This window comes from Spinacia oleracea, chromosome 4 (genome assembly GCF_020520425.1).
Source record: "Spinacia oleracea cultivar Varoflay chromosome 4, BTI_SOV_V1, whole genome shotgun sequence".
NCBI lineage: Eukaryota > Viridiplantae > Streptophyta > Magnoliopsida > Caryophyllales > Amaranthaceae > Spinacia > Spinacia oleracea.
Window position 1 is genome coordinate 76,881,771 of NC_079490.1, and position 25,173 is coordinate 76,906,943.

The 25,173-nt window shown below is 41.2% G+C and overlaps 2 protein-coding genes and 1 non-coding gene across 3 annotated transcripts; 1 reads left to right on the top strand and 2 right to left on the bottom strand.

The window, feature by feature from the left end:
- Positions 1-202: 202 nt before the first annotated feature.
- Positions 203-1,970, bottom strand: LOC130471638 (uncharacterized). The gene is made up of 2 exons (XM_056841885.1): positions 1,295-1,970; positions 203-1,104 (listed from the first exon to the last, which is right to left on the bottom strand). Exons 1-2 carry the CDS (start codon positions 1,968-1,970, stop codon positions 203-205), a joined length of 1,578 nt encoding a protein of 525 aa, XP_056697863.1.
- A 5,096-nt stretch (positions 1,971-7,066) lies between these two features.
- On the bottom strand, positions 7,067-7,172 carry LOC130460246 (small nucleolar RNA R71). Its single transcript, XR_008920179.1, has one exon. It is a non-coding gene; the product is annotated as a small nucleolar RNA R71 (small nucleolar RNA).
- Positions 7,173-23,479: 16,307 nt separating this feature from the next.
- On the top strand, positions 23,480-23,947 carry LOC110798391 (uncharacterized). Its single transcript, XM_022003565.2, has one exon. It carries the CDS (start codon positions 23,480-23,482, stop codon positions 23,945-23,947), a length of 468 nt encoding a protein of 155 aa, XP_021859257.2.
- Positions 23,948-25,173: the final 1,226 nt, after the last annotated feature.

Sequence of the window (25,173 nt, forward strand, 5' to 3'; positions counted from 1 at the left end):
TCACTATTGCTTTAATAGGTGTTTTGTTGGTCATAGAATCACCAAAAAGGGAACTGTAGAACTGAGTGAAGGCTTGATGTACCCCATCACTAGTCTGGATCTAATTACCCTCTTGATCATGGATAGAGTTGATCTTATTTTGCCTTCTTTTGTGTTTAATACTTATGTGAAACAGGCTAGTGTTATCATCCTCCAACTGGAGTCATTGCAGCTTGGCTGTTTGCTGAAGGAAAGATAGATAGTTGTGATGAGCAGTTCTGCAGGCCTCATTTGCAGCTTTCTCCACTAAGGCTAGAACACTGTCCATAGGGGCAGCATGCAGAGCATTCTGTGCAAGAACAAGATCATTGTGTGTTTTGATATCAGCAGCCTCAACTGAGCTGAAACCATTTTTGTTGAGCAGTTTCAAGTCAGTCTTAATCCACTTTAGTCTCTGAACAACCCTAAACATGTGACAACCATGGACTGGCTTGCTCCAGTTTGCCTGTATTGTGGGAATGAAATGCTCAGAAGTAACCCACATATTATAGAATCTGAAATGTTTTTTCTGGTGTGCCACTCTATAACAGCTCATGAGCATTGGACAATGATCAAACTCCTCTTCTGGCAAATAAGTAGCTTCAGAAGTAGTGAAAATATCTTCCCATTGTGAGTTGGCTAGGACCCTATCAATCCTAGTGAAAACTCTAGCTGCACCATCCTGCTTATTTGTCCAAGTGAAATGTCTCCCCATGGTATTAACTTCAGCAAGGTTGCAAGAAGACATGCATGATCTCATTGGTCGTATTTCCCCCCATTTAACAGGAGAGCCCACCCTATCTTCAATAGCCATGATGGCATTGAAATCTCCCATGATCACCCAAGCCATAGAAATTGAGGTAGCTAAGTGGGAGAGGTCCTGCCAGAGAGCCTCCCTATCTTTCTTATCAGAATGTCCATAAATGAAACTGCACCAAAAGGTGTGACCAGCAGGTTTAGAAGTAACAAAGCAATGCACCATTTGAGAGCTCATGAACTTAACATCAACATCAAAGGAAATAGGGTCCCATCCAACCACTATTCTTCCATTTTTATGCTGGCTGAGGTTGGTAGTAAAGCACCACCCTGTACATACATTAAGGTATAGATCCCCTAATTTGGGAGTCTTAACCCTAGTTTCAAGGAGACAGAACAATTTTGCTTGATGAGAAAGAATGAACTTCCTCACCCTTAGTTGTTTATCCTTCCTGTTCAGTCCCCTCACATTTCAACAGAGAATGTTATCCATTAGGCACAGGGGATCTCACCCCCTGACCTAATGCACCCCCACTTTCTCTCATCACAATGCCAGTTGAAACCACCTCATCTAAGTTATCCAATCCATGAAGTACTGTGAAACTGTTTCTGGTTTGAACTGGCCTTAGCTCATGGCATATTTGCCTACTGAATCCCGTGGCTTGAATAAATCCCTCATCCCGTGCCTCAAGAACAGGTGTTGAAGCAGCTGTAGCAACAGTTGGTGGAGCAGTCTGTTGCTTTGGAACCCAAACCTTTTTTACCACTTGCTTCTTTACATTAGCTACACATTTATCAGATGAGTGACCCATGCCCTTACACTTGGTACAAGTTATGGGAAGCCAATCATAGTCTACCTGTTGTTCTAGCAGAACACCCTTCTCATTCATGAATAGGATGTTAGTAGGAAAGGTTTGAGCAATCTCAACCTCAACTAGGACTCTAGCAAACATCAACTTGTCCCTTTTAAGAGTGGCTTGGTCAACTTTGATCACTAATCCTACCAGGCCATCAATCTTGTTTAGGCTCTTCTCTCCCCAATATTTTACCTCCAAACCAGGTAGTTTAATCCAGATTGGGATAGTTTTCACTGTTTCTTTGGTCAAAGCCATACCAGGTGACCATTGCTTGATGATCAAAGGTTTAGAATCAAAGAATTGAGCAGTACCCTGAAGCACTTTAGCACAATTCTCCATGGTGGTGAAACGGACCAGAAAAATCCCTTTCTCAACTAGTTAAACCTTATCAACACCCAATTTCCCCCAAATTCTATGAAAGAAACCCTCCATCACATGTTGAGGTGGGTTCGCACCTAGAACATAACAAACAACAACAGATTGCCAAAAACTAACTTCCTCTGCAATATCATCATCATCAATACAGACAGGGGGGTTTTATTATTCAGATTATCATCATTAATCATGAAAGGAATGGTGGAATTGTCATTAGTTTGGTGCAAATTGAACACATTAACATTCGGGTTCATAATATTATCATTCCCGCCATTTTTCGATTGAAAATGGGTACGAACATCAGTACCTGAATTGAGACCATTAATCCAGGAATTAAAGTCATCACGAACATGAGATTGGTTTTGCAGATCTCTCAGTGCAGTTCTTGGAGTGAGAATCGGGTTCTCCTGTGAGTAAACAATTTCTGGGTGTTCATCGTCACTTTTCTCACTTTGGTCAGAATCGCCATTGTTGTTCACTATTGCTGAGCTTAGTTTCTCCTTTGTACTTGCACGAGTGTTAGGTCGCTTTGAGGAAACTTGCACAGATTGTTTCCCCTTCTGATTCTGTGGATTGCGATTGCGAGGTCTTGCCATGGCGTCGAAGACGAGGGAGGTTCCCGCTTTGAATCCTCTCAAACGCGAAATTGTGAATTTTAAAGCAATAATTCTTAGGCTAGAGTCACTTTTTGGTCTTTTCAAACGAGACCCTAAATAATGTTTGGTGGCGACTCCTTCAAAATACAAAGATACAAAGGTTCTAAAACCGCCCCCGTAGGAAGGGAAAAAGCAACGAAAATACCCCCTACAATTCTGGCGACTTCACTGGGGAGTTCCTGATTTCAATTTCGAAAATACAAGCAGACTTTGAGCAGCAAGCCACTGATCTGCTTAAGTTCTGGATGCCAGCACTGGCGCCAGGCGCAGGCCCCTGCCAAACGCCACTGCCTGCATCTAGCACAGTGGCTCACACTGGCTTGTTACCCACGTTTGCTCAAGTTTTCAAGTGGGAGTCAGTCTGTTTTTGAATTTTGAAGGACGCTCCCAAACCTTGAGAACGAATGTCGAAAAACGAGCTTTTCAAATACATTATTCAAGTGCGATTTCAATTTTCAATTTCTAGGCATTTCATGCATATTTCGAAAATCATATTTGTGCAAAACGAATTTTTACCTTGCCTAAACGGATGTGTTCTACATTCGGGCTAGCCCCGGGGGCAACGAAATGGTGACTCTCCATACGGTTCCCGACCAAAGTGTGTGACCATTTCCGCGCCTACCGAAACTTGGCATTTGCTTGACATTCCCGATGTCAAGTATGGAGGTCACTTGCCGACACACACGTCCCTTAGGTGGATGTGCAAGTTGTCGCCGGATCCGCCTCTTAGTTGAGTACCTTTTGACACCCAAAGCCGACCACTTTCATCATACAAAACTTAGACCGACCTTAGGTTGAGAACTTTGCATATCACATTCATATCCATGTTAGTGTGACAACGTGCTACTTGTGCATTGTGTGGGCGTCTTTTCACGCGTGAATGGCTAACCTCGAGTTCTAGCTTTGCCAAAACCATTAGCCTCCAACTAGGAAACCAAACCCCTAGGAGCATCATTCAAGCCTCATGCATCTAAAATCACCGATTTAAGGTCTTTTAGGAGTGCTACTCCATTTGATTCAAAACCCTTACACGCCTCACGCACAAATTCCAATTCAAATTCAAATCCAACGGCGTCATAATGCCCAATTTTCTAGTCCAAATTTCGAGTTCTAAATTCAAGATTCAATCCAACGGCGTCATAATGCCGGATTTTCTAGTCCAAATTTCGAGTTTCAAATTCAAGTTCAATCCACGGCGTCATAATGCCGGATTTTCTAGTCCAAATTCCAAATTCCAAATTCCAAATTCAAAATTCAAATCCAACGGCGTCATGTCGGATTTTCTAGTTCAAGCACCCAAGTCTTCGAGTCTATCTTTCGAACCTCAAATTCAAGTTGCCAATTCCAATCTCAAAGTCTCAAATTCAAATGTCCAAACTCATGCCAGAGTAATGACAACTTTTTAATTCAATCTTTGGAACCTCAAGACCAAATTCCTAAGTTCAATCTTTCAAACTTCAAGTCCTATACTCAAAATTTCAAGTTCCAAATCCATGCCGGCATAATGCCGGATTTTCCATTCCATATTTCAAACCTCAAGTTCGAAGTTCTAAATTCAATCTTCCAAATCTCAAGTCCCATATTCGAAACTTTCCAATTCCAAATCCATGATGGCGTAGTGCCGAATTTTCCTCATTCAATTTCAAATTCAAAATTCCATGACCAAACACTTCAAAATTCCAAGTCCATGGCGGCATGATGCCGAACTTTCAAAATTCCAAATCCAATGTCTCAAATCCATGGCGGCGTAATGCTGGGATTTTCAAAACTCAAAGCCTCATACCCTATACGAAAGTGCGTCTTTCCATTTCAAAGTTCAAACTCCGAGTCAAATCCAAATTTCGAATGCATCTTCAAGCTACAAAGAAAAATCCTTGTCTTCCATTACTCCCAAATACAAAATTCCAAATACTTCCAATGGGTTGAAAATCCCTTGAAATAGTACAAGTTCAAATGTCCAACGGGTTGAAAATCCCCAGAAATAATACAAAATCCAATGGGTTGAAAATCCCCTGAAATAATACAAGTTCAAATTCCAAATTCTACTTCGGGTTGAAACACCCTGATGAGCGGCATTTATGTCGCTCTAGGCCTAGGATTTTATAGAATTTCATTATTCTTTTTGATAGTTTTGCATAGTTTTGTTGGATTGTCATCCCCTTATTCCATCTTTGTACTTTTCAGGTAGAAATGTTGAAAATGATGGAAAATGGCTGAGAATTGCTCGAACAGAGCCCGTGCGATCGCACGGAATTTATGTGCGTTCGCACGGGTCATCAAAGTTGCCTCCAAAGTCAAGCAGGTTCGTTTGCTCGTGCTCCCCAGGAGTATGTGTTCGCACAAATTCGGATAATCGATGTAGGAACTATATGGGAATTTTTGCGACCGCACCAGAAGAAGAGCTTGTTCGCACGAATCTGGTAAATCGATGCAGGAATTATGAGTGATTTTGTGCGATCGCACCGCAGAGGAGCCCGCTCGCACGGAATTTTGGTGGGCTCGCCCTGAATTCCTGTGCGAGCACATGAGGATTTATGAAGAATTGGCCAAGTCAGAACCGTGCGATCGCACGGTTGCTGAGCACGATTGCACGGAACGAAGGAGGAGAATCGTTGCTGAGCTCGTTCGCATGGAATCACAGCACGATCACACTGGTGCGATCGCAGCTGGGTATGCCCGTTCGCACGGCTGCGCGGGATTCAGTTTTCGAGTTTAAATCTCTTATTTTCGGGGTTTAGTATAAATAGAATTTTCTTTGTTTTCATTAACAATTAATTTCAGAAATAGATTTTAGGAGGTTTTAGATATTTTGCTCTTCAAGCTAGTGTTCTAGAGAGAGAAACTCATTGATTTCAAGCTTCAAATCTGTAATTCCTTCAACTCTTCTCTTTTTCTTGCAATTTAATTCTTAGTTTCTTAATTCTTGCTCTTGCTTTGTTGTTGATTGTTCTTCAATTCCTTAATTTCTTGAATTCTTGATTTCATTGATTGAAGTTACTTTGATTTTCAATTTGTGATTAGATTGTGCAATTGAACTCTTAATTCTCTTCTCCTACTCCTTCAATTTCATGCTTGCTAGCTTAGAATTAATGGATTGCTTGATTTCTAGAATGACTAGTGAGTAGAATTAGGTTAGGGAAAGGGGAGAATCTAGGGGATTAATTAGGGGAAATTGTTGATTTATTGTTGGTTGATTCATGTGATTAAATATGATTTGATGATAGGAACCATAGGATAGGTTTGGCTAGAGAATGTGGGCCTATCTTGTGTGATCAAATGGCGGTGCCTATTATATGCTAGTTAGTTTAATCTAGGATTAGACGAAAGCTCTTCCGTGGATTAGACGCTTAGCGTTCCCTATCCGAGAGGTGGCGGGTTCGTCTTTAGATGCCATTTGCCTAATCAACATTTCGTTGCATGATCACCATTGCTAGATAGTTGAATTCATTTCCCCTGGTTTCCCTAGCCTATCCCCGACTCCCTAACGTTTCCCTTTCTTGATTCAATTTAGGATTCAATTTAGCATAATTCTTAGTTTTAGATTCTTAAAAGTGACAATTCAAAACCAAATCCTTGTTCGAACTAGATTGACTTTCAAACTCAATAACCACCGTTTCTTTGGGACGATCCCTTTGCTTACCGCTAGTCGGTAGTTGAGTGGTTTTATAAATATGTTTTGCATAGGTTGTTTTCTATCAACGATGGAAAATATGCCTATCAAAATGGCGCCGTTGCCGGGGAATGGTTGTTGTTTTTGAGTTTGAGTTGAGACTAGTTCATCATTAGAAAATACAAAAACATTGCAATTTCGCTCAGCTTTCTTTTTCCTTGGCATTGCTCACGGTTTTTCTTGAGTTTGTATGCTTGTTAGGGGACGTGCTTGTCAAAGGACCCTCCATCCTCTTGACCTCGAATTGGAGAGGACACTTAGGAGACTAAGGCGTGTACGGTCTAGCTCATCAAGCCATAACAGATTCGCATCGTTGAGTGTTGGTGAGGAACAACAAGAGAGTGAGCAAGTGTTTGAGAACATGGCGCTCCCGGTTAAGAACTTGGGAATACCGGGGGCATTCAAAGATACATGTGGTATTCAAGCCCCAACAACGGGTGCCAACAACTTTGAGATCAAGCCCTCCTTGATCAATTTGGTGCAAAGCCACCCCTTTTGTGGGAAGAGTAATGAATCACCTCACGAACATCTAAAACAATTCGAGCACTATTGTGACACAATCAAGCACAATGGTGTCACATCGGATTATGTGAGGTTGACAATTTTTCGGTTCTCTCTACTTGGGCGAGCAAGTGATTGGCGTGACAAGGAGGTCAAACCCAACTCACTTCGCACTTGGATCGAAGTGACAAGTGCATTCTTAAACAAGTTTTATTCGCATGGGAAGACGGCAAAGTGTCACCACAAGATTCAATCCTTTGAGCAAAAGCGAGATGAGTCACTCTTCGAAGCTTGGGATCGTTTCAAGGAGTACCAAAGGGAATGCCCTCACCATGGGATCCCTAAATGGTTGTTGCTCCAAACATTTTACTTGGGGTTGAGTCCAAGTTCGAAGACAAGTCTTGATGCGGGCGCGGGAGGCCCCATTATGAATAAAGCTGAGGATCAAATAGAGGAAATCATTGAGGATGTAGTTCAAAACTACCAATCTTGGCATGTAGGCACAAGGAATTATGATGGGAAAGGTAGGAGTGAAGATGGTAAGGGTTCGGTGTACGCCATAGAGCAAGCACGGATGATAGAGAAGCTCGAAAACACACCAAGCCAACCGCCATCACCGTCTACGATCCCTCCTCCCTCGGCCACTCTTATCTCTAAGGGGAAGGGCAAGGTTAGATCTTATGCCTCAATGCCTCCAGGCACATTCTTTTGCGAAAATTGCCAAGACTATAGGCATTCCCCCGATGCATGCCCCTTAGTTCACAACTTGTCATTTTTGGATTATGGCCCTTCGTATGAAGGCGAGTTTGATGTAGAGTATGCTAATGCCATAAATGAGAGGTCTAGGAATGATAACCCTAACAATCCTAATTTTGCTAGGCAACCTAGAGGGCCCTCCATGTATGGTCCCCACCAAGGCTATGGCGAAGGAAGTGGGTATGATAGCCAAAATCGAGGTGGCTATAGAGCACAAGGCTATCAAAGCCAAGCGCCCTACGGTTAATCTCAAGGTTTTGGCAATACCAAGGGAGTTATAATCCCAACCATCAAGGTGGAGGGGGTTATAACTACTCTTATGGGCAATTTGGGGGTGCCTCAAGTGGGGGTTATCCTTTGAACTCGGGAGGTCCTTATGGTGCATCTCAATTGCCACCTCCCGGATTCAATGGACCGAAGACCTTTGGCAACCAATATCAAGCAAACCTTAGTGGTTATGGCGTTGCACCTCCACCACTCCCGCCTCTTAAGTCTAATCTTGAGGCTCTCATGGAGTCGTTTGTGGGGGCGCAAGCCAAGAAGAATGTCGAGTTTGAGGATGGATTCAAATAATCCAACACTCACTTGAAGATGATTGAGACCCAACTAGGTAAACTTGCAAATACCTTTAGGGAACATCATGCGCATGCTAGTCTCCCACCCCAAAGTCATGCTCCAAGGCAAATGAATGCCATAGTGACAAGGAGTAGGAAGATCTTAGATGATGTTCCTCGAGCTAGTAAGGTTTCTAAGCCTAATGGGAAGGATCAAGAGGGAGTCATTGAGTCTAGTGACAATGATGTGGTAGAAGAGGAGCCTCCCGTCAATGATGTAGGTGAAACTCCTATACCAAAGGAGGCAACTCTCCTACCTCTCCCCACTCCTAAACTTCCCCATCTTCAAAGATTCATAAGGCACAAGTTGGATGTGCAATTCTCAAAATTCCTTGATCTTCTTCGAAATTTGCACATCACCCTCCCCGTTACGGAAGCAACATTGAAACAAATTCTTCCCAAGGAAATCTTGAGTGGGAAGCGGGATTGCGACGTAAAGGAGACGGTGAACCTCACCGAGAATTATAGTGCTATCATTCTCAACCAAATGCCACCCAAACTCAAAGACCCGGGTAGTTTTTCTATCCGTTGTGCTATTAATGAAGGAAATAATGCCCTTGGTCCAAGTATGCATATAATATTAAGTCTAATAAATGCGGTTCAGTATTAATTAACAAGTTAATAATTCAGTGAGATCATGTGAGCTGAATGCCTAACTAGGGGCCGCTTCAGTTCAAGTGGAATTAATGACATTAATCCACAGCTTACTCTTGACTGAACCCGTAGAGTCACACAAATAGTACGTAAACGGATCAAGTATTTAATGGCATTAAATACTCCATCTATGGATATTCGGAATCGACGGATCTTGGTTTCAGTGGGAGCTGAGATCATCACAAGCAAGAAATGAATACTCCGGAAACAATGATATTGCCGGAAACGGAAATATGGATCGTATCGGAAATATAAATATTATCCAAGTCGTAGATGTTGCCGGAAACGGAAACATGGTACGTATCGAAAAATATTGATGGAAATGGAAATATTGCCGGAATCGGAAATATTGCCGGAAACGAAAATATTGTCTGAATCGGAAATATTATCGGAATCGGAAAATAATTCCGGAAACGGAAATATTAAATATTTGTTCGAAACGGAAATTAATTCCGGAATCGGAAATATTAAATATTGTTCGTATCGGAAATGAATTCCGGAATCGGGAAATTAATCAGAAGCGTATCGTACGAATTAACATCGGACGAGGCCTGCCAGACGAAGGCCCAGCACGAAGTCGGGCCATCGCCCAGCAAGCCAGCGCGCCACAACGCACCAGCCAAGGCTGCGCCAGGCCCACCGCAAGGCAGGCCCAGCGCGCGCCAAGGCTGCGGCAGCGTGTGGGCCTCGTGGCAATAGGCTGCGAGCTCGCGGGCTGCGCGCACGCGCATGGCGCCCCTCCTGGGCTGTTGTGCGTGCGTGTGTGTGTTTGTGTGCTATACGAATCCTAAAGCTATCAGGTTTCGATATATGATTAAATTCCTAATCCTAAAAGGATAAATTAATTAAATAAGAGTTCTATTAGGATTCTAGTTTAATTAATTCGTATCCTAATAGGATTCCAGTTCCTTTTCCATACCTCTATAAATAGGTGCCTAGGGTCATAATTTATAGACACAATTGAGGTATTCTAAAGGTAAGATTTTGAAGAAAAATCAGCCATACACTTGCACCATATTAGCCGAAATTCCTAAGCAACCTTAAGGGCGATTCTAGTTGGTCAAGCTTAAGGCGGATCCGGACGTGCTGTGGACTATCTACGGAGGGACGACAGTTGGAGTCCTAAAGACTTGTTCTTGTTCGGTTCGGGCGCAGCTAGGGAGGGCACGCAACAAAGTGTATGCATCTAAACTATGCTAAATGATTATGTGTAAATAATATGCTTAATTTCCTGGCTTTATGGTTTTTCCGCATGATTTATGTTTTGTCATATGAATCATAACCCATCAGTGGTATCACGAGCCTCTTATTATTTTCATAATCTAAATTGCATAAACATGGTTAAATATTACAAATTTTCAAGGAATTAAAAGGGGTGATTAATTTTCGTAATTGTTAATTAATTGCAAATTGCGTTTATTTAATTATATGTACGCAGTTTTTCGGCAGTTTCTTCGTTACTCATCCAAATTGAGTGATTTTTTTGTCAATTCCGCATGTAAAAGGCATTCTAAAATTTTTCGCCGCAACCCAGAATTCCCAAAGTCGAAGCCTAACTATGACTTTTCGGAGGTTTTAGTTTTTCGAACGCAAAAGTTTGTAAATTTAAGATGTTAAATTTAAATATTTGCGATTCTTGTTGATAAATCTTGAATTTTTGATTGACCTACTGTATATGTTTAACAAGTTTGAATGCCTAGCCTTGTTAATTATGCAATCTAATTTGTAATTATGATTAATTTGTTGAAATTCGAATAATTTAGAATTGATTTGATTTTCATAATTAATTAATAATTTAATTAGATACCTATGATTAAAAACCACCATAAAAATTGTTAATTTGTGTTAAATTTTAAATTTTTATGACCTAGATTTGAATCCATTATTAATCGGAAATTAATTGATTAATAAATTTTCGATTTTTCGCCCTAAAATTATGAAATTAATATATTCTATTAATTTGTCATTAATTTTGAATTAAAAATTTTAAATTTTTATGCAATTCGCTCATAAAACTTGCACGCACAAAGCAATGGACGCTACGTGTTACCCTTAAGGGGTGTTGTATAGTGCGGGCATGCGACGACGAGCAAGGGAGCTCGTCGCCCATGCGGTACGAATGCAGCGAGCAAGGCGAGTGGCGCGCGAGCACAAGGCAGCAGCCCTGCCTTGTGTCGAGTGCTGCGCATGTGGGCGATGGGCGAAGAGCGATGGCATGGAACGAGGAGACGCGCGCGCGCGAGGGCGAGAGCTGGTCGCCCAGAGATCGCTGCTCAGCGCACCAACACGCGTGGCCTCGAGCGCTTGCTTGCGCGAGCGAGCGAGCGAGCACCATCGTAGCTGCTGCGATGCTATGGGTAGGCAGGCTGCGCGCAAGCGTAGCTTGGCTTGCTGCGTTTGCGCGTGGCTGCTGCTACGATGTGACATGGGCTAGCGACAGGCCGTGTACTCGACGGGGCTTGGGCGCAAGCCCAAGTGCTCGTCATGTTACGATTGTCGAGTTTTAAATTTTAAATTTTAATTTGAGATTTTCAGTTCATGTAATTTTAATTAATTTTAAAATTAATAATTTAAATTGTTTTCTTGGATTTTAATTTTGAATATTATAATTATTATAAATTTTATTTTTTCTAATTATTTTAATAAAATTAAAAAGCTTGAATTAATTTAAATTCGACTGAAAATAAATTAAATAAGTGGATTCAATTATAAATTTATATGAGCTTTAAATTTTAATTAAATTTGTATGTTTCCGGTTAGACTAGAAATACATTTTTATGTTTAAAATTAGTAAAGAATATGAATTTATTGGTTTAAGTGGGAGCCCCTTTTAGTCATAAACTCTTGATTAGGTCTACAAAACCTTTAAGGTTAAACAACTTGATTAGAATTAATAAGGACTGAATAATTGGTAGATTATTGGTGCCCTTGATTAATTGCTGCAAATGTTTATATGATGCATAGAATGTGTTTTAACTAACCAATTATGTGGGCCATTCATGATAATGAATGGATGAATGATATATATTGTATATGTACTGTTTTGCAGGTTATGAAGTGACTAGTATGGCCCAAATAGGATAGAAAATATGGTCTGGGTACCATTAATTTGAATGTAATTGGTCTAATGCACCAAATTTGTTTTTCAATTTAAATATGGTCTGCGTACCATCAAATAGTTGTAATTAGTTTTAATTATAGCTTATCGTATTTGGAGAAATTGGCGCCTCCCACGGTGAAATTCAAGACGAAGTTTCCATTTTCGAGACGGACTTTGAAGTTGAAGCTTCAAGATGAAGTCGGGCCATACTAGATCACATTTATCTTATGCATGCTTTAAGTTATTTATTGCTCTTAAATATGTCTTAAATATGCATGAGATCAAGGCTTGATTATGTTGCATGATTAAGGATTTTAGTTCACTTAAAATCTAACCAACATAGTAAGAGCCTTAAGTTCCAAACTTAAGAATTGAGTTAAAAGGTGCCATGCCAAAATAACACTTACTTGGATATCCTTTACATCTATCTTAGTAATAGTTTTCCGCCATAGCGAGGTGTTACTTATCGATACTAAAGGGGTAAGGTACACAAATAATTGTGAGTACATGTTAGTTTTGGTGAAACTCAGCGATATAAGTAAGGAGTCCTTTTATGTCGTGGCAAAATCGATAGGTTTACCTAATAAGTTCTTAGACACCAAGAGTAGTTTCTAGACTATTAGCAAAAGGTTTTTTCTTACCTAACAGATTTTAGAATTGAGTCTAAATACATAATGTGCTTAATTCTTCAATGGATTTTAGGATCTTGGAATCATTTTATTCACACCTGCCGGAACACATAACTTGAATAAAATGCTTAATGAAAATTGAATTATGCATGTATGCTAGAATTTAAGTTTATTGAGAGAAACTGTGAATGGTTATTTATTTGTTTATTTTTTTTCAATTGTAGTTTTAATTATGGCAAACAACAATTCATTCAACATTCGATCAATTCTCGAAAAGGAGAAGTTGAGCGGGAAAAACTTCCTTGACTGGCAAAGGAACTTGCAAATAGTTCATATGCAGGAAGAAAAGGAGATTGTCCTGGAAGAGGCGATGCCCGAAGCCGCAGGCGAAGGGGTCACTCAGGCAACCCTCAATCGTTGGATTGATGCCAACAAGGATGTGAAATGTTTAATGCTTGCAACCATGAGTGCAGATCTACAGAAAACGTTCATCAACTCATATGCTTTCACGATCATCAGTGAGTTAAAGAACATGTTCTAAGATCTGGCTCGGGTCGAAAGATTCGAGACTCATAGGCAAATTCTTGAGACCAAGCTTAAGAAAGGCGAGCCCGTAAGTCCACATGTTCTCAAAATGATTGGACTCATTGAGAAAATGAGTCGGCTGGATCAGCAGTTCTCTCAGGAAATGGCTGTAGACACCATCCTCCATTCTCTTCATAACGAGTATGATCAGTTCAAGCTGAACTACAGTATGAATAGTCTGGACAAAACGCTCACTGAGCTTCACGGTATGCTGAAGACCGCTGAAAAGACGCTCAAAAGTGATAAGCAAGATGTGCTTATGGTGCATGGGGGCAAGTTCAAGAAATCTGGAAAAAAGAGGAATGCTAAGAAAGGTGGAAACAAGGCCAGCCCAACTAAGCAAACTGGCGCCAAGTCTGAAAAGAGGAAGGTCAGTCAACCCACTTCTGAATCCGAATGCTTCTACTGCAAGAAAAAGGGGCATTGGAAGAGAGATTGCTTGAAGCTAAAGGAAGATCAGAAGAACGGAACAGTCGTTCCATCTTCAGGTATTTTCGTTATAGACTTGCTAATTCAACTTCTTGGGTATTAGATACAGGTTGTGCCTCACACTTATGTTCCAATTCACAGGGACTAAGAAGAAGTAGAAAGTTAAGCTAGAGTGAAGTCGACCTACGAGGGGGAAATGGAGCACGGATTGCTGCATTAGCTGTAGGAACTTATTATTTGTCGTTGCCCTCTGGGCTAGTTTTGGAACTGGAAGAGTGTTTCCATGTTCCAAGTCTTACTAAAAACATCATTTCTGTTTCTTCACTAGTAGAAAAAACCCCTGTTGCAGCCCCCTTGTTGCAGCGTACATGTATAAATACGCTTCAACAACCAGTCGGTCAACGCGGGTCAAACCCTTTAAAGGGTTATCGCAGCGTACATTTTAATTGTTCGGAGCAAAAGTGTATGTTGCAGCGTACAAAATCAAAGCCCGCAGCAACAACCCGACGTTATCGCAGCGTACATGCTATTTCCCCCTGCAACAAGTCCGCGTTTCCAAAAAATTTGCTGCAATAACGTACGTCAATAGCTTTTTCCCTTAAACAAAATTTTGAAACAGCGCTCAACGTACATACTCCTTCTCTCCAAGCTTTTTCCCTTAAACAAATATCCAAGCATCCTTCGAACACAGCCGTCGAACTCAGCCGTCGAACTCAGCCCTATGTCGCTGTCGAACTCAGGCGTTGCTCAGCCCTGCGTCACTGTCTTCGCCGGTGTGTCTATGTTCTCGCTTCATCTCCCCCATCCCGTTCTGTTCTTGCGCGCCTACTCAGTCCCTGAAACGTCGATATTCTTGGTCGGCCGGGGGTTCAGCGTCCCCCCGTCGCGTCCTGGTTCCGGTGGTTGCTCGGCGTTACTCTCCTTGCACCAACAAGTAATTATGGTTTGTTCAATTTTTATTTTCGTTTTTGATTTTCGTTTTCAGATTAGGGTTCAATTTTCGTTTTTGATTTTCGTTTTGATTTTCGTTTTTGATTTTCGTTTTGATTTTCATTTTCAATTTTCGTTTTTGATTTTCGTTTGTTCAACTTTTATTTTTATTTTGAATTTTTTGATTTTTTTGGCTGTTTTTCAATTATGTCTTTAATTTGCAGTTAATTCTGAAGATGGATAGATACGCATATGGTTGAAGAGAGGGGCGATGATCGTACTGCCAGCTTAATCTATCATCGTGCTTGTTTGAATTTCAACAATTGCATAAGGTATTGATATATCTAATTATCTTCATAAAGTTTCTCTTTTCCTCTTTTGAAAGTTGAAATCAATAGTACAGTAAGTGCATATCATTTTTACGATAAATAAAATTTGGATAAGTACAGTAAGTGTAATAATAAAACGTGTACATTAGTATTCTATGCTTAAGTATCCATTCCGTTTTACTTATTAGGATTGTTTTTGGACTTCAGGTATTTTCGTTATAGACTGTATACTTGCTAATTTAACTTCTTGGGTATTAGATACAGGTTGTGGCTCACACTTATGTTCCAATTCACAGGGACTAAGAAGAAGTAGAAAGTTAAGCAAGGGTGAAGTCGACCTACGAGTGGGAAATGGAGCACGGATTGCTGCATTAGCTGTAGGAACTTATTATTTGTCGTTGCCCTCTGGGCTAGTTTTGGAACTGGAAGATTGTTTCCATGTTCCAAGTCTTATTAAAAACATCATTTCAGTTTCTTGCTTAGATGCTAAGGGATTTTCCTTTTTAATAAAAGAAAATAGTTGTTCGTTTTATTTTAAAGAGATGTTTTATGGATCTGCTAGATTAGTCAATGGACTTTATTTATTAGATCACGACAAACAAGTTTATAACATAAATACCAAAAAGGCCAAAAAGGATGATTCAGATCTCACCTATCTGTGGCATTGTCGATTAGGCCATATTAACTTGAAACGCATGGAAAGACTTCAAAATGAAGGAATTCTAGAACCATTTGACTTAGAGGATTATGGTAAGTGCGAATCATGTTTACTTGGCAAAATGACGAAGCAACCTTTCTCTAAAGTTGGAGAAAGAGCAACTGAACTATTGGGTTTAATCCATACAGATGTATGTGGACCAATGAGTACAAATGCTAGGGGTGGTTTCAGCTACTTTATCACTTTCACTGATGACTTCAGTAGATATGGTTATGTCTACCTAATGAAGCATAAGTCTGAACCCTTTGACAAATTCAAGGAATTTTAGAGTGAAGTAGAGAATCAATTAGGCAAGAAGATTAAAGCACTGCGGTCTGATAGAGGCGGTGAATATCTGAGCTATGAATTTGATGACCATCTGAAAGAATGTGGAATTCTATCAGAATTGACTCCTCCTGGAACACCACAATGGAACGGTGTGTCGGAACGGAGGAACAGAACCTTGCTAGACATGGTTAGGTCAATGATGGGTCAGGCCGAACTTCCATTAGAATTTTGGGGACATGCACTAAATACAGCTGCACTCACTATAAATAGAACTCCGTCTAAAGCTGTCGAAAAGACTCCATATGAGTTATGGTTTGGAAAGCCTCCAAAGGTTTCTTTTCTTAAGATTGGGGATGTGAAGTATACGTCAAACGATTAATTTTAGACAAACTTCATCCGAAATCTGACAAATGTATCCTTGTGGGCTATCCAAAGGAAACAAAGGGGTATTACTTCTACAATACATCTGAGAACAAGGTGTTTGTTGCTTGAGATGGTGTCTTTTTGGAGAAGAATCACATTTCCAAAATGACAAGTGGGAGAAAAGTAGACCTCGAAGAAATTCGAGTCGAACAACAAACTCTAGAGAATGCTCAAGATGACATCCAGGATGAAACTCAGAGATTTTTGGAAGCATCTGGTGAGAATCATGGTCAATCTAGAGATGTAACCCCGCGTAGATCGCAGAGATATAGATCTCAACCGGAAAGATACTTAGGTATTTTGACGAACGAGAGCTATGACGTTCTATTACTTGAAAGTGATGAACCTGCGACTTACAAACAAGCTATAACGAGCCCTAGGTCCAAGCAATGGCAAGAAGCCATGCAATCTGAATTAGACTCCATGTCAGAAAACCAAGTATGGGATTTGGTCGATTTGCCAGATGGCTACCAAGCCATTGGAAGCAAATGGGTTTTCAAACTGAAAAAGGACAAGGATGGGAAACTTGAAGTTTTCAAAGCTAGATTGGTTGCAAAAGGTTACAGGCAAGTCCACGGTGTGGATTACGATGAAACCTTTTCACCAGTTGCAATGCTAAAGTCTATTCGGATAATGGTAGCAATCGCTGCATATTACGATTTCGAAATATGGCAGATGGATGTCAAAACCGCTTTCTTAAACGGCCTTTTAACAGAAACTGTGTTTATGACACAGCCTGAAGGTTTTGAGGATCCAAAGAATGCTAAAAAGGTTTGCAAGCTAAAGAAATCAATCTACGGATTGAAGCAGGCATCCAGGAGCTGGAATATACGTTTTGATGAAGCAGTCAGTGACTTTGGTTTTATCAAGAACGCAGACAAGTCTTGTGTATACAAGAAGGTCAGTGGGAGAAAAATTGCTTTCCTAGTATTATATGTCGATGACATATTACTTATCGGAAATGACATTCCTATGTTAAACTCTGTCAAGATTTGGCTTGGGAAATGTTTTTCGATGAAGGATCTAGGAGAAGCACAGTATATATTGGGCATCAAGATTTACAGAGATAGATCTAAAAAGATGATTGGACTTAGTCAAAGCACTTATATCAATAAAGTACTTGATAGGTTCAAGATGGCAGACTCCAAGCCAGGCTACCTACCCATGTCTCATGGAATGACTCTAAGCAAGACTCAGTGCCCAAAAACACTTGATGAGCGTAGACGAATGAATGGGATTCCATATGCATCATTGATTGGTTCAATTATGTATGCTATGATTTGTACACGGCTGGATGTTGCGTACGCACTCAGCACTACGAGCAGATACCAGTCAGACCCAGGAGAGGCACATTGGACTGCTGCCAAGAATATTCTGAAGTACCTGAAAAGGCACAAAGATGACTTCCTGGTCTATGGTGGAGATGATGAATTAATTGTTAAAGGCTATACGGACGCAAGTTTCCAAACCGACAAAGATGATTTCAGATCACAGTCTGGGTTTGTCTTCTGCCTCAACGGAGGTGCAGTAAGGTGGAAAAGTGCTAAGCAAAGCACCATTGCGGATTCTACAACTGAAGCGGAGTACATTGCTGCACATGAAGCAGCAAAAGAAGCTATATAGCTAAGGAAGTTCATAGGTGAACTTGGTGTAGTCCCCTCCATTAAAGGACCAATAGCCCTGTATTGTGATAATAACGGAGCTATTGCACAGGCAAAGGAGCCTAGACACCACCAAAGAGTCAAGCATGTACTTCGTAGATTTCACCTTCTACGAGAGTTCGTTGAAAGAAAAGAAGTCGAGATAAGCAAGATTGGAACTGATGACAACATTTCAGATCCATTGACTAAACCTCTGCCGCAGGCGAAGCACAACTCACACACTGCAGCTATGGGAATCAAGCATATTGGAGAATGGCTTTGATGTCCTTGTTTAATGTTTTAAAGTTTTAGATTTTAATTCTTTGTAAAACATTATTGGTTAATCATTCACAATAAATGAATAGAATTCATTTTTCCATTTAATTTGTGGTTTATTAAATGATGAGTCCCTTCAATTTGACGATATATTCAAGATAGACTGTCAGGACCAGTCCTGTGACTAAGAAATGTCAATCAAGTGAACTTGAATGTTAAAAGTTGAAAATGGTCCCTGGTCGGAGTTTTCTGTAAAATTGGACGCATAGAAAACATTAGACGACTAGAATGCAAGATGACTAGTAGTTCTGTTTCTTGAACTATGTGGACATGGCAATGTCATAATCATTTGCATAGATACTTACTTTGGGAAGACTAGTATCGGACAGACCTATGAAACTTTACTGTAAGAGATGAAAATCTGTCATAAGTAAATTTCATTAAAATTATTAGACACTAAATCCTCAATACCTGAGTGATTTGAGATTACTTGTTTGAGAACTGGTTACTTTGACGTTGACCAACCGTCGCACCGTAAAAGGAGGCTATAAAGGCAACGCTCAGGTAATCACCTATCAAACGAAGTCTAATCTCAAGATCGCAAAATTGGGATTGTCCTCCCATAAATCGGGATGAGATGCTTAAAAGTTGTACAAGGCCACTCGGAGAGCTAGAAACTGTAAAATGCATGGCCGTGCTCGGATCAATCATAGGTTATGATTATCTGTTTATTTGATCAGTTGAACTCTGAAACCGAGAAACACCTCTGGACATAATAAGGATGACAACTCTTACCTTATGTTCAAGAGAAAGCATCAAGCGACAGAGGAATTAGGTAATGCACACTTGTCCCTAAGGACAAGTGGGAGACTGAAGGAAATAATGCCCTTGGTCCAAGTATGCATATAATATTAAGTCTAATAAATGCGGTTCAGTATTAATTAACAAGTTAATAATTCAGTGAGATCAAGTGAGCTGAATGCCTAGTTAGAGGCCGCTTCAGTTCAAGTGGAATTAATGACATTAATCCACAGCTTACTCTTGACTGAACCCGTAGGGTCACACAAATAGTACGTAAACAGATCAAGTATTTAATGGCATTAAATACTCCATCTATGGATATTCGGAATCGACGGATCTTGGTTTCAGTGGGAGTTGAGATCGTCACAAGCAAGAAATGAATACTCCGGAAACGATGATATTGCCGGAAACGGAAATATGGATCGTATCGGAAATATAAATATTATCCAAGTCGTAGATGTTGCCGGAAACGGAAACATGGTACGTATCGGAAAATATTGATGGAAATGGAAATATTGCCGGAATCGGAAATATTGCAGGAAACGGAAATATTGTCAGAATCGGAAATATTATCGGAATCGGAAAATAATTCCGGAAACGGAAATATTAAATATTTGTTCGAAACGGAAATTAATTCCGGAATCGGAAATATTAAATATTGTTCGTATCGGAAATGAATTCCGGAATCGGGAAATTAATCGGAAGCGTATCGTACGAATTAGCATCGGACGAGGCCTGCCAAACGAAGGCCCAGCACGAATCCGGGCCATCGCCCAGCAAGCTAGCGCGCCACAACGCACCAGCCAAGGCTGCGGCAGCGTGTGGGCCTCGTGGCAATGGGCTGCGAGCTCGCGGGCTGTGCGCGCGCGCATTGCGCCCCTCGTGGGCTGCTATGCGTGCGTGTGTGTGTTTGTGTGCTATACGAATCCTAAAGCTATCAGGTTTCGATATATGATTAAATTCCTAATCCTAAAAGGATAAATTAATTAAATAAGAGTTCTATTAGGATTCTAGTTTAATTAATTCGTATCCTAATAGGATTCCAGTTCCTTTTCCATACCTTTATAAATAGGTTCCTAGGGTCATAATTTATAGACACAATTGAAGTATTCTAAAGGTAAGATTTTGAAGAAAAATCAGCCATACACTTGCACCATATTAGCCGAATTTCCTAAGCAACCTTAAGGGCGATTCTAGTTGGTCAAGCTTAAGGCGGATCCGGACGTGCTGTGGACTATCTACGGAGGGACGACACTTGGAGTCCTAAAGACTTGTTCTTGTTCGGTTCGGGCGCAACTAGGGAGGGCACGCAACAAAGTGTATGCATCTAAACTATGCTAAATGATTATGTGTAAATAATATGCTTTCCTGGCTTTATGGTTTTTCCGCATGATTTATGTATTTTCATATGAATCATAACCCATCAATTAAGGAGCTTGAAATAAGAAATGCCTTGTGTGATATGGGTGCTAGCGTTAGTCTAATGCCTTATTCGGTGTTCGCCAAGCTTGAAGTTGGTGATCTTGTCCCAACTAACATCACCTTGCAACTTGCCGACCGTTCGGTCAAGTACCCTATTGGCAAGGTTGAGGATGTACCCTTGAGGGTTGGTGGATTAGTGATCCCCGTCGATTTTGTAGTCCTAGACACAGATGAGGACGTGCATGTCCCTATTATTCTAGGCCGCCCATTCTTGGCTACGGCGGGGGCCATTTTTGATGTCAAGCAAGGGAACATTAATTTGAAAGTTGGGAAGGATAGTTTGTTTTTTGACTTGAATAAAGCCATGCATTATCCTAGTTCCACTAATGAGAAATGTTTCTTGGTTGACTCTTTTGATCCCATTGTGAATGACATGCACGAGAACTTGCTCACCACTAATGATCCACTTGATCTGGTTCTTTTGAATAGACATGGTTTAGGTACTTTAGGGATCGAAGTGGCTAACTACAAGGAGCTCTTGGATGCACCACCACCTTGCGCTCAACCCGAGCAATGCATTCTTGTGTTGGATGGGAAAGAAGCTTTGGATGAAGCCGAAATTGGTAAGGAAGCTCCCAAGGTAGAGCTAAATCCTCTACCTTCGAGCTTGAGGTACACATTTCTCGGACCAAACTCTTCTTACCCCGTGATTATCAATTCCTCTTTAGATGACGAGCAAGTGCTCAATCTCACTCATGTCTTGAAACGTCATCAAAGGGCTTTGGGCTACACTATTGGAGATTTGGAAGGTGTTAGCCCAGCCCTTTGCATGCATCATACAGAGCTTGAGGACAACGCCGTCCCACATCGTGAGAGGCAAAGAAAACTTAATCCACATATGGAAGAGGTGGTTAAGAAGGAAATAATGAAGCTTTTTGCGGCCGGGATTATCTATCCTATTTCTAATATTCGATGGGTATCCCCGGTCCATGTGGTTCCAAAAAAGGGTGGGATGACGGTAGTCAAGAATTCACATGGAGAACTCATTTCCACCCGGACGGTAACCGGGTGGCGCATGTGTATTGACTATCGCCAACTCAATCTATCCACTAAGAAGGACCACTTTCCTCTACCATTTATTGATCAAATGCTTGAACGTCTAACCAAACACAAGTATTTTAGCTTTCTTGATGGTTATTCCGGGTTCTTTCAAATCCCCATAAACCCGGAAGACCATGAGAAAACTACATTTACTTGCCCTTATGGGACTTTTGCCTATAGGAGGATGCCATTTGGGCTTTGCAATGCCCTCGGGACATCCCAAAGGTGTATGATGAATATTTTTGGTGATATGCTTGAAGAAGAAATGGAGGTGTTCATGGATGACTTTTCGGTGGGAGGATCCACCTATGATGAATGCCTCATCAATCTTAGGAAGTGCCTTGCGAGGTGTGAGAAAGTCAACTTGGTGCTCAATTGGGAAAAATGCCACTTCATGGTGGAGGAAGGAATTGTTCTAGGGTACAAAGTCTCTCACCATGGGATCGAGGTAGATAGAGCGAAAATCGAAGTCATAGAGAAGTTGCCTCCCCCGTTGAATGTTAAGGGGATCCGGTCCTTTCTTGGGCATGCCGGATTCTATAGGCGATTCATTAAAGACTTTTCCTCAATTGCTCGACCTCTCACTAACCTCCTCCAAAAAGAGTGTGACTTTCACTTTGATTCCTCATGTCTCAAGGCCTTTAACACAATCAAGAGTGCCCTTATTTCTACTCCCATAGTTCAAGCTCCGGATTGGTCTCTACCTTTCGAATTGATGTGCGACGCTAGTGATTTCTCGGTTGGGGGAGTTCTTGGTCAACAAAAGGACAAAAAGCTCCATGTGATCTATTATATGTCAAAGACTCTCAATCAAGCTCAAGCCAACTACACCACGACCGAGAAAGAATTTCTCGCCATTGTGCATGCATTTGAGAAGTTTAGGACCTATTTAGTAGGGTCAAAGACAATTGTGTACACGGATCATGCGGCTATTCGCTATCTTATGGCAAAAAAGGAGGCCAAACCGAGACTCATTCGTTGGGTTATACTCCTTCAAGAATATGATATTGAGATAAGAGATAAGAAAGGAGCCGAGAATGTGGTGGCCGACCACCTATCTAGGCTAGAACTTGGGAGTGTTGCTCCGGATGATGTCCCAATCGAGGATGCTTTGAGAGATGATACTTTGTATATGGTTGGGAGTTCCCATCTTCCTTGGTTCGTAGACATAGTTAATTACTTGGCTTGTGGGGTAATCCCGGAAGATCTCACCACTCAAGAGCGCAGCAAGTTGAAGTTTGATTCTAGGCGCTATATTTGGGATGAGCCCACTTTGTTGAGACGGTGCCCGGATGACCTTTTAAGGTGGTGTGTTCCGGATGAAGAGTTCCCTAGTGTTCTTCGTATGTGCCACTCCTCCCCTTGTGGTGGGCATATGGGAGGTGATAGAACCGCTTCCAAGATTCTTCAAAGCATGTTGTGGTGACCTACCCTTTTTCGGGATGCTTGGGCATTTGTCAAGTCTTGTGATCGTTGTCAAAGAACGGGTAATATTTCCAAGAGACATGAAATGCCACAAAATCCTATCCTAGAGTTGGAAGTGTTCGATGTGTGGGGAATCGACTTCATGGGTCCCTTCCCTTCTACTTATGGAAACCTCTACATTCTTGTAGCGGTTGACTATGTTTCCAAGTGGGCAGAAGCCATTGCATCTCCCACTAATGATCATAAAGTGGTAGTCAACCTCTTCAAGAAGATCATCTTTCCGCGTTTTGGGGTTCCTAGGGCTTTGATTAGTGATGGAGGGTCCCATTTTGCCCATGGTAAGTTCAAGGCTCTCTTGCGGAAGTATGGTGTTTGTCACAAAGTTGGTGTGGGATATCACCCTCAAACTAGAGGTCAAGTGGAAGTCACCAATAGGGAGATCAAGTCTATCTAGGAGAAGTCGGTTGCCAAAAACCGCAAGGATTGGTCAATCAAACTTGATGACGCCTTATGGGCGTATAGAACGGCTTTCAAGACGCCAATTGGGATGACTCCCTACAAACTTGTTTATGGCAAGAATTGCCACTTGCCGGTGGAGCTTGAGCACAAGGCCATGTGGGCCATTAAAACTTTGAATTTTGAGCTCACTAGTGCGGGTGAGCGGCGCTTGCTCGATCTCCATGAGTTAGAAGAACTCCGTATGAATGCCTATGACTCGGCAAGCATCTACAAGGCGCGTTCTAAACAATATCATGACGCCAAGATTGAGAAGAGAGATTTCAAGGAGGGGGAGAAGGTCCTCCTTTATAACTCTCGCTTGAAGTTGTTCCCGGGAAAACTAAAATCCCGGTGGAGCGGTCCGTTCGATGTTGTTCGAGTTTTCCCCCATGGTGCTATCGAGATTCGGAATGATGATTCCGGGTCCTTCAAAGTGAATGGGCATCCGCTCAAACACTATTTCTTGGAAGACTTTATTGGATCTTTTGCTTCCTTGGACCTCAAGGACCCCACATGAATTTGGGGGGATTCGTCAAGCTAATGACGTTAAACGAGCGCTCCCGGGAGGCACCCCTCGGCTTCTATGCATTATTATGATTGGTTTCGTTGATGTGGGTTCCCATTTTCCACATATGCCTTGTTCGTCGACACTTTGGTGAGTTTGTTCGGTTTTTACCGGTTCTTTGCGGGACTTGCTCCCACGACATTTCCGGTAATATCCTTCTATCTAACATGCATTCTTTGGGACGGGCATCTTGCATTTGGGGCATTTGGTTGGATGAGTAGTTGTGCCCCTCCTTGCTTAGTTTTCGGCCTTGAGGACACGGCCTATTTCTAGCTTGGGGGGAGTTTTGTTGTATAGTTGCCTATTTGTGATGCTCATGTCTTGGAAACCATACCATTTTGTGCACTTGTATATGTTAGTTCTTTGTATTTAGTTTGATTTAGTTTGATTTTAGTTTCTTTTCTTTTTGTTTGTTTCTTTTTGTTTCCCTTTTTGGTGTGTTTTCTTATTTTCTTCCTTTTTCTTTTGTTTTGATTTCCTTTTCGTCAAGGCAAGTTTTTCTAGGTTTTCTTAGGCAATATTCTTGATTGGGGCATATAAAATTGGAACTTGTAGATTAGAGTGCTTTTATTCCTAATTGGTAGATTTTTACACGGTTCTTAATGTCTTGGGTCGAGTCTAGGATTTGGTGTCAAGAAAGTTGGTTGAACTATGGGTAGCATGCATCATGAACTCTCGGCTTGTGGTAAGATGGTGTCGATTTCTCTAGTGATTTGAAGCCGGAGAGAATGGTATTTGCTCCCTTGTGAGGTTCATGTTCAAATAAGCCCAAACACATTTTCATATATTGAGTGGCATGGATCCTTAGCATTGACTTTCTTGTCTCCCGAGTTTGACCATTTCCTTCCCGAGACCGCGACCGAACTACTTTAGGGGAAGATAGAGGCATTTCTTTCGGTGACTATTTTTCTTTTTAGTTTAGGATTTTATTTTCTATTTTTCTCATATATTTTTGTTTGCATTTGCCCCTTTGCTAGCCATTTCTTATAAGCACATTACAAGCCTAATAGCCTTTGTTTTGTTTTCACCCTTAGAAGTGATAGTGAAGCTTTGAGTTATGATGCTTGTTGGTTTTGATTGAATATGCAAAGTTGAGGATTGAATGTTGTTTGGTATGAATGGCAAAGTTTTGGAAGAATGTTGTATATAGTGAATAATTGATGCAAAAGCAAAAAGAG

What these genes read in the sequence shown, in the direction of transcription:
- LOC130471638 (XM_056841885.1), bottom strand. Translation starts at nt 1,970, where the DNA reads ATGGAGAATTGTGCTAAAGTGCTTCAGGGTACTGCTCAATTCTTTGAT. An exon ending in AGAAAGTGGGGGTGCATTAG is followed by an intron (nt 1,105 to 1,294) that starts GTCAGGGGGTGA and finishes ATGTATGTACAG; the next exon opens with GGTGGTGCTTTACTACCAAC.
- LOC110798391 (XM_022003565.2), top strand. Translation starts at nt 23,480, where the DNA reads ATGACTCCCTACAAACTTGTTTATGGCAAGAATTGCCACTTGCCGGTG.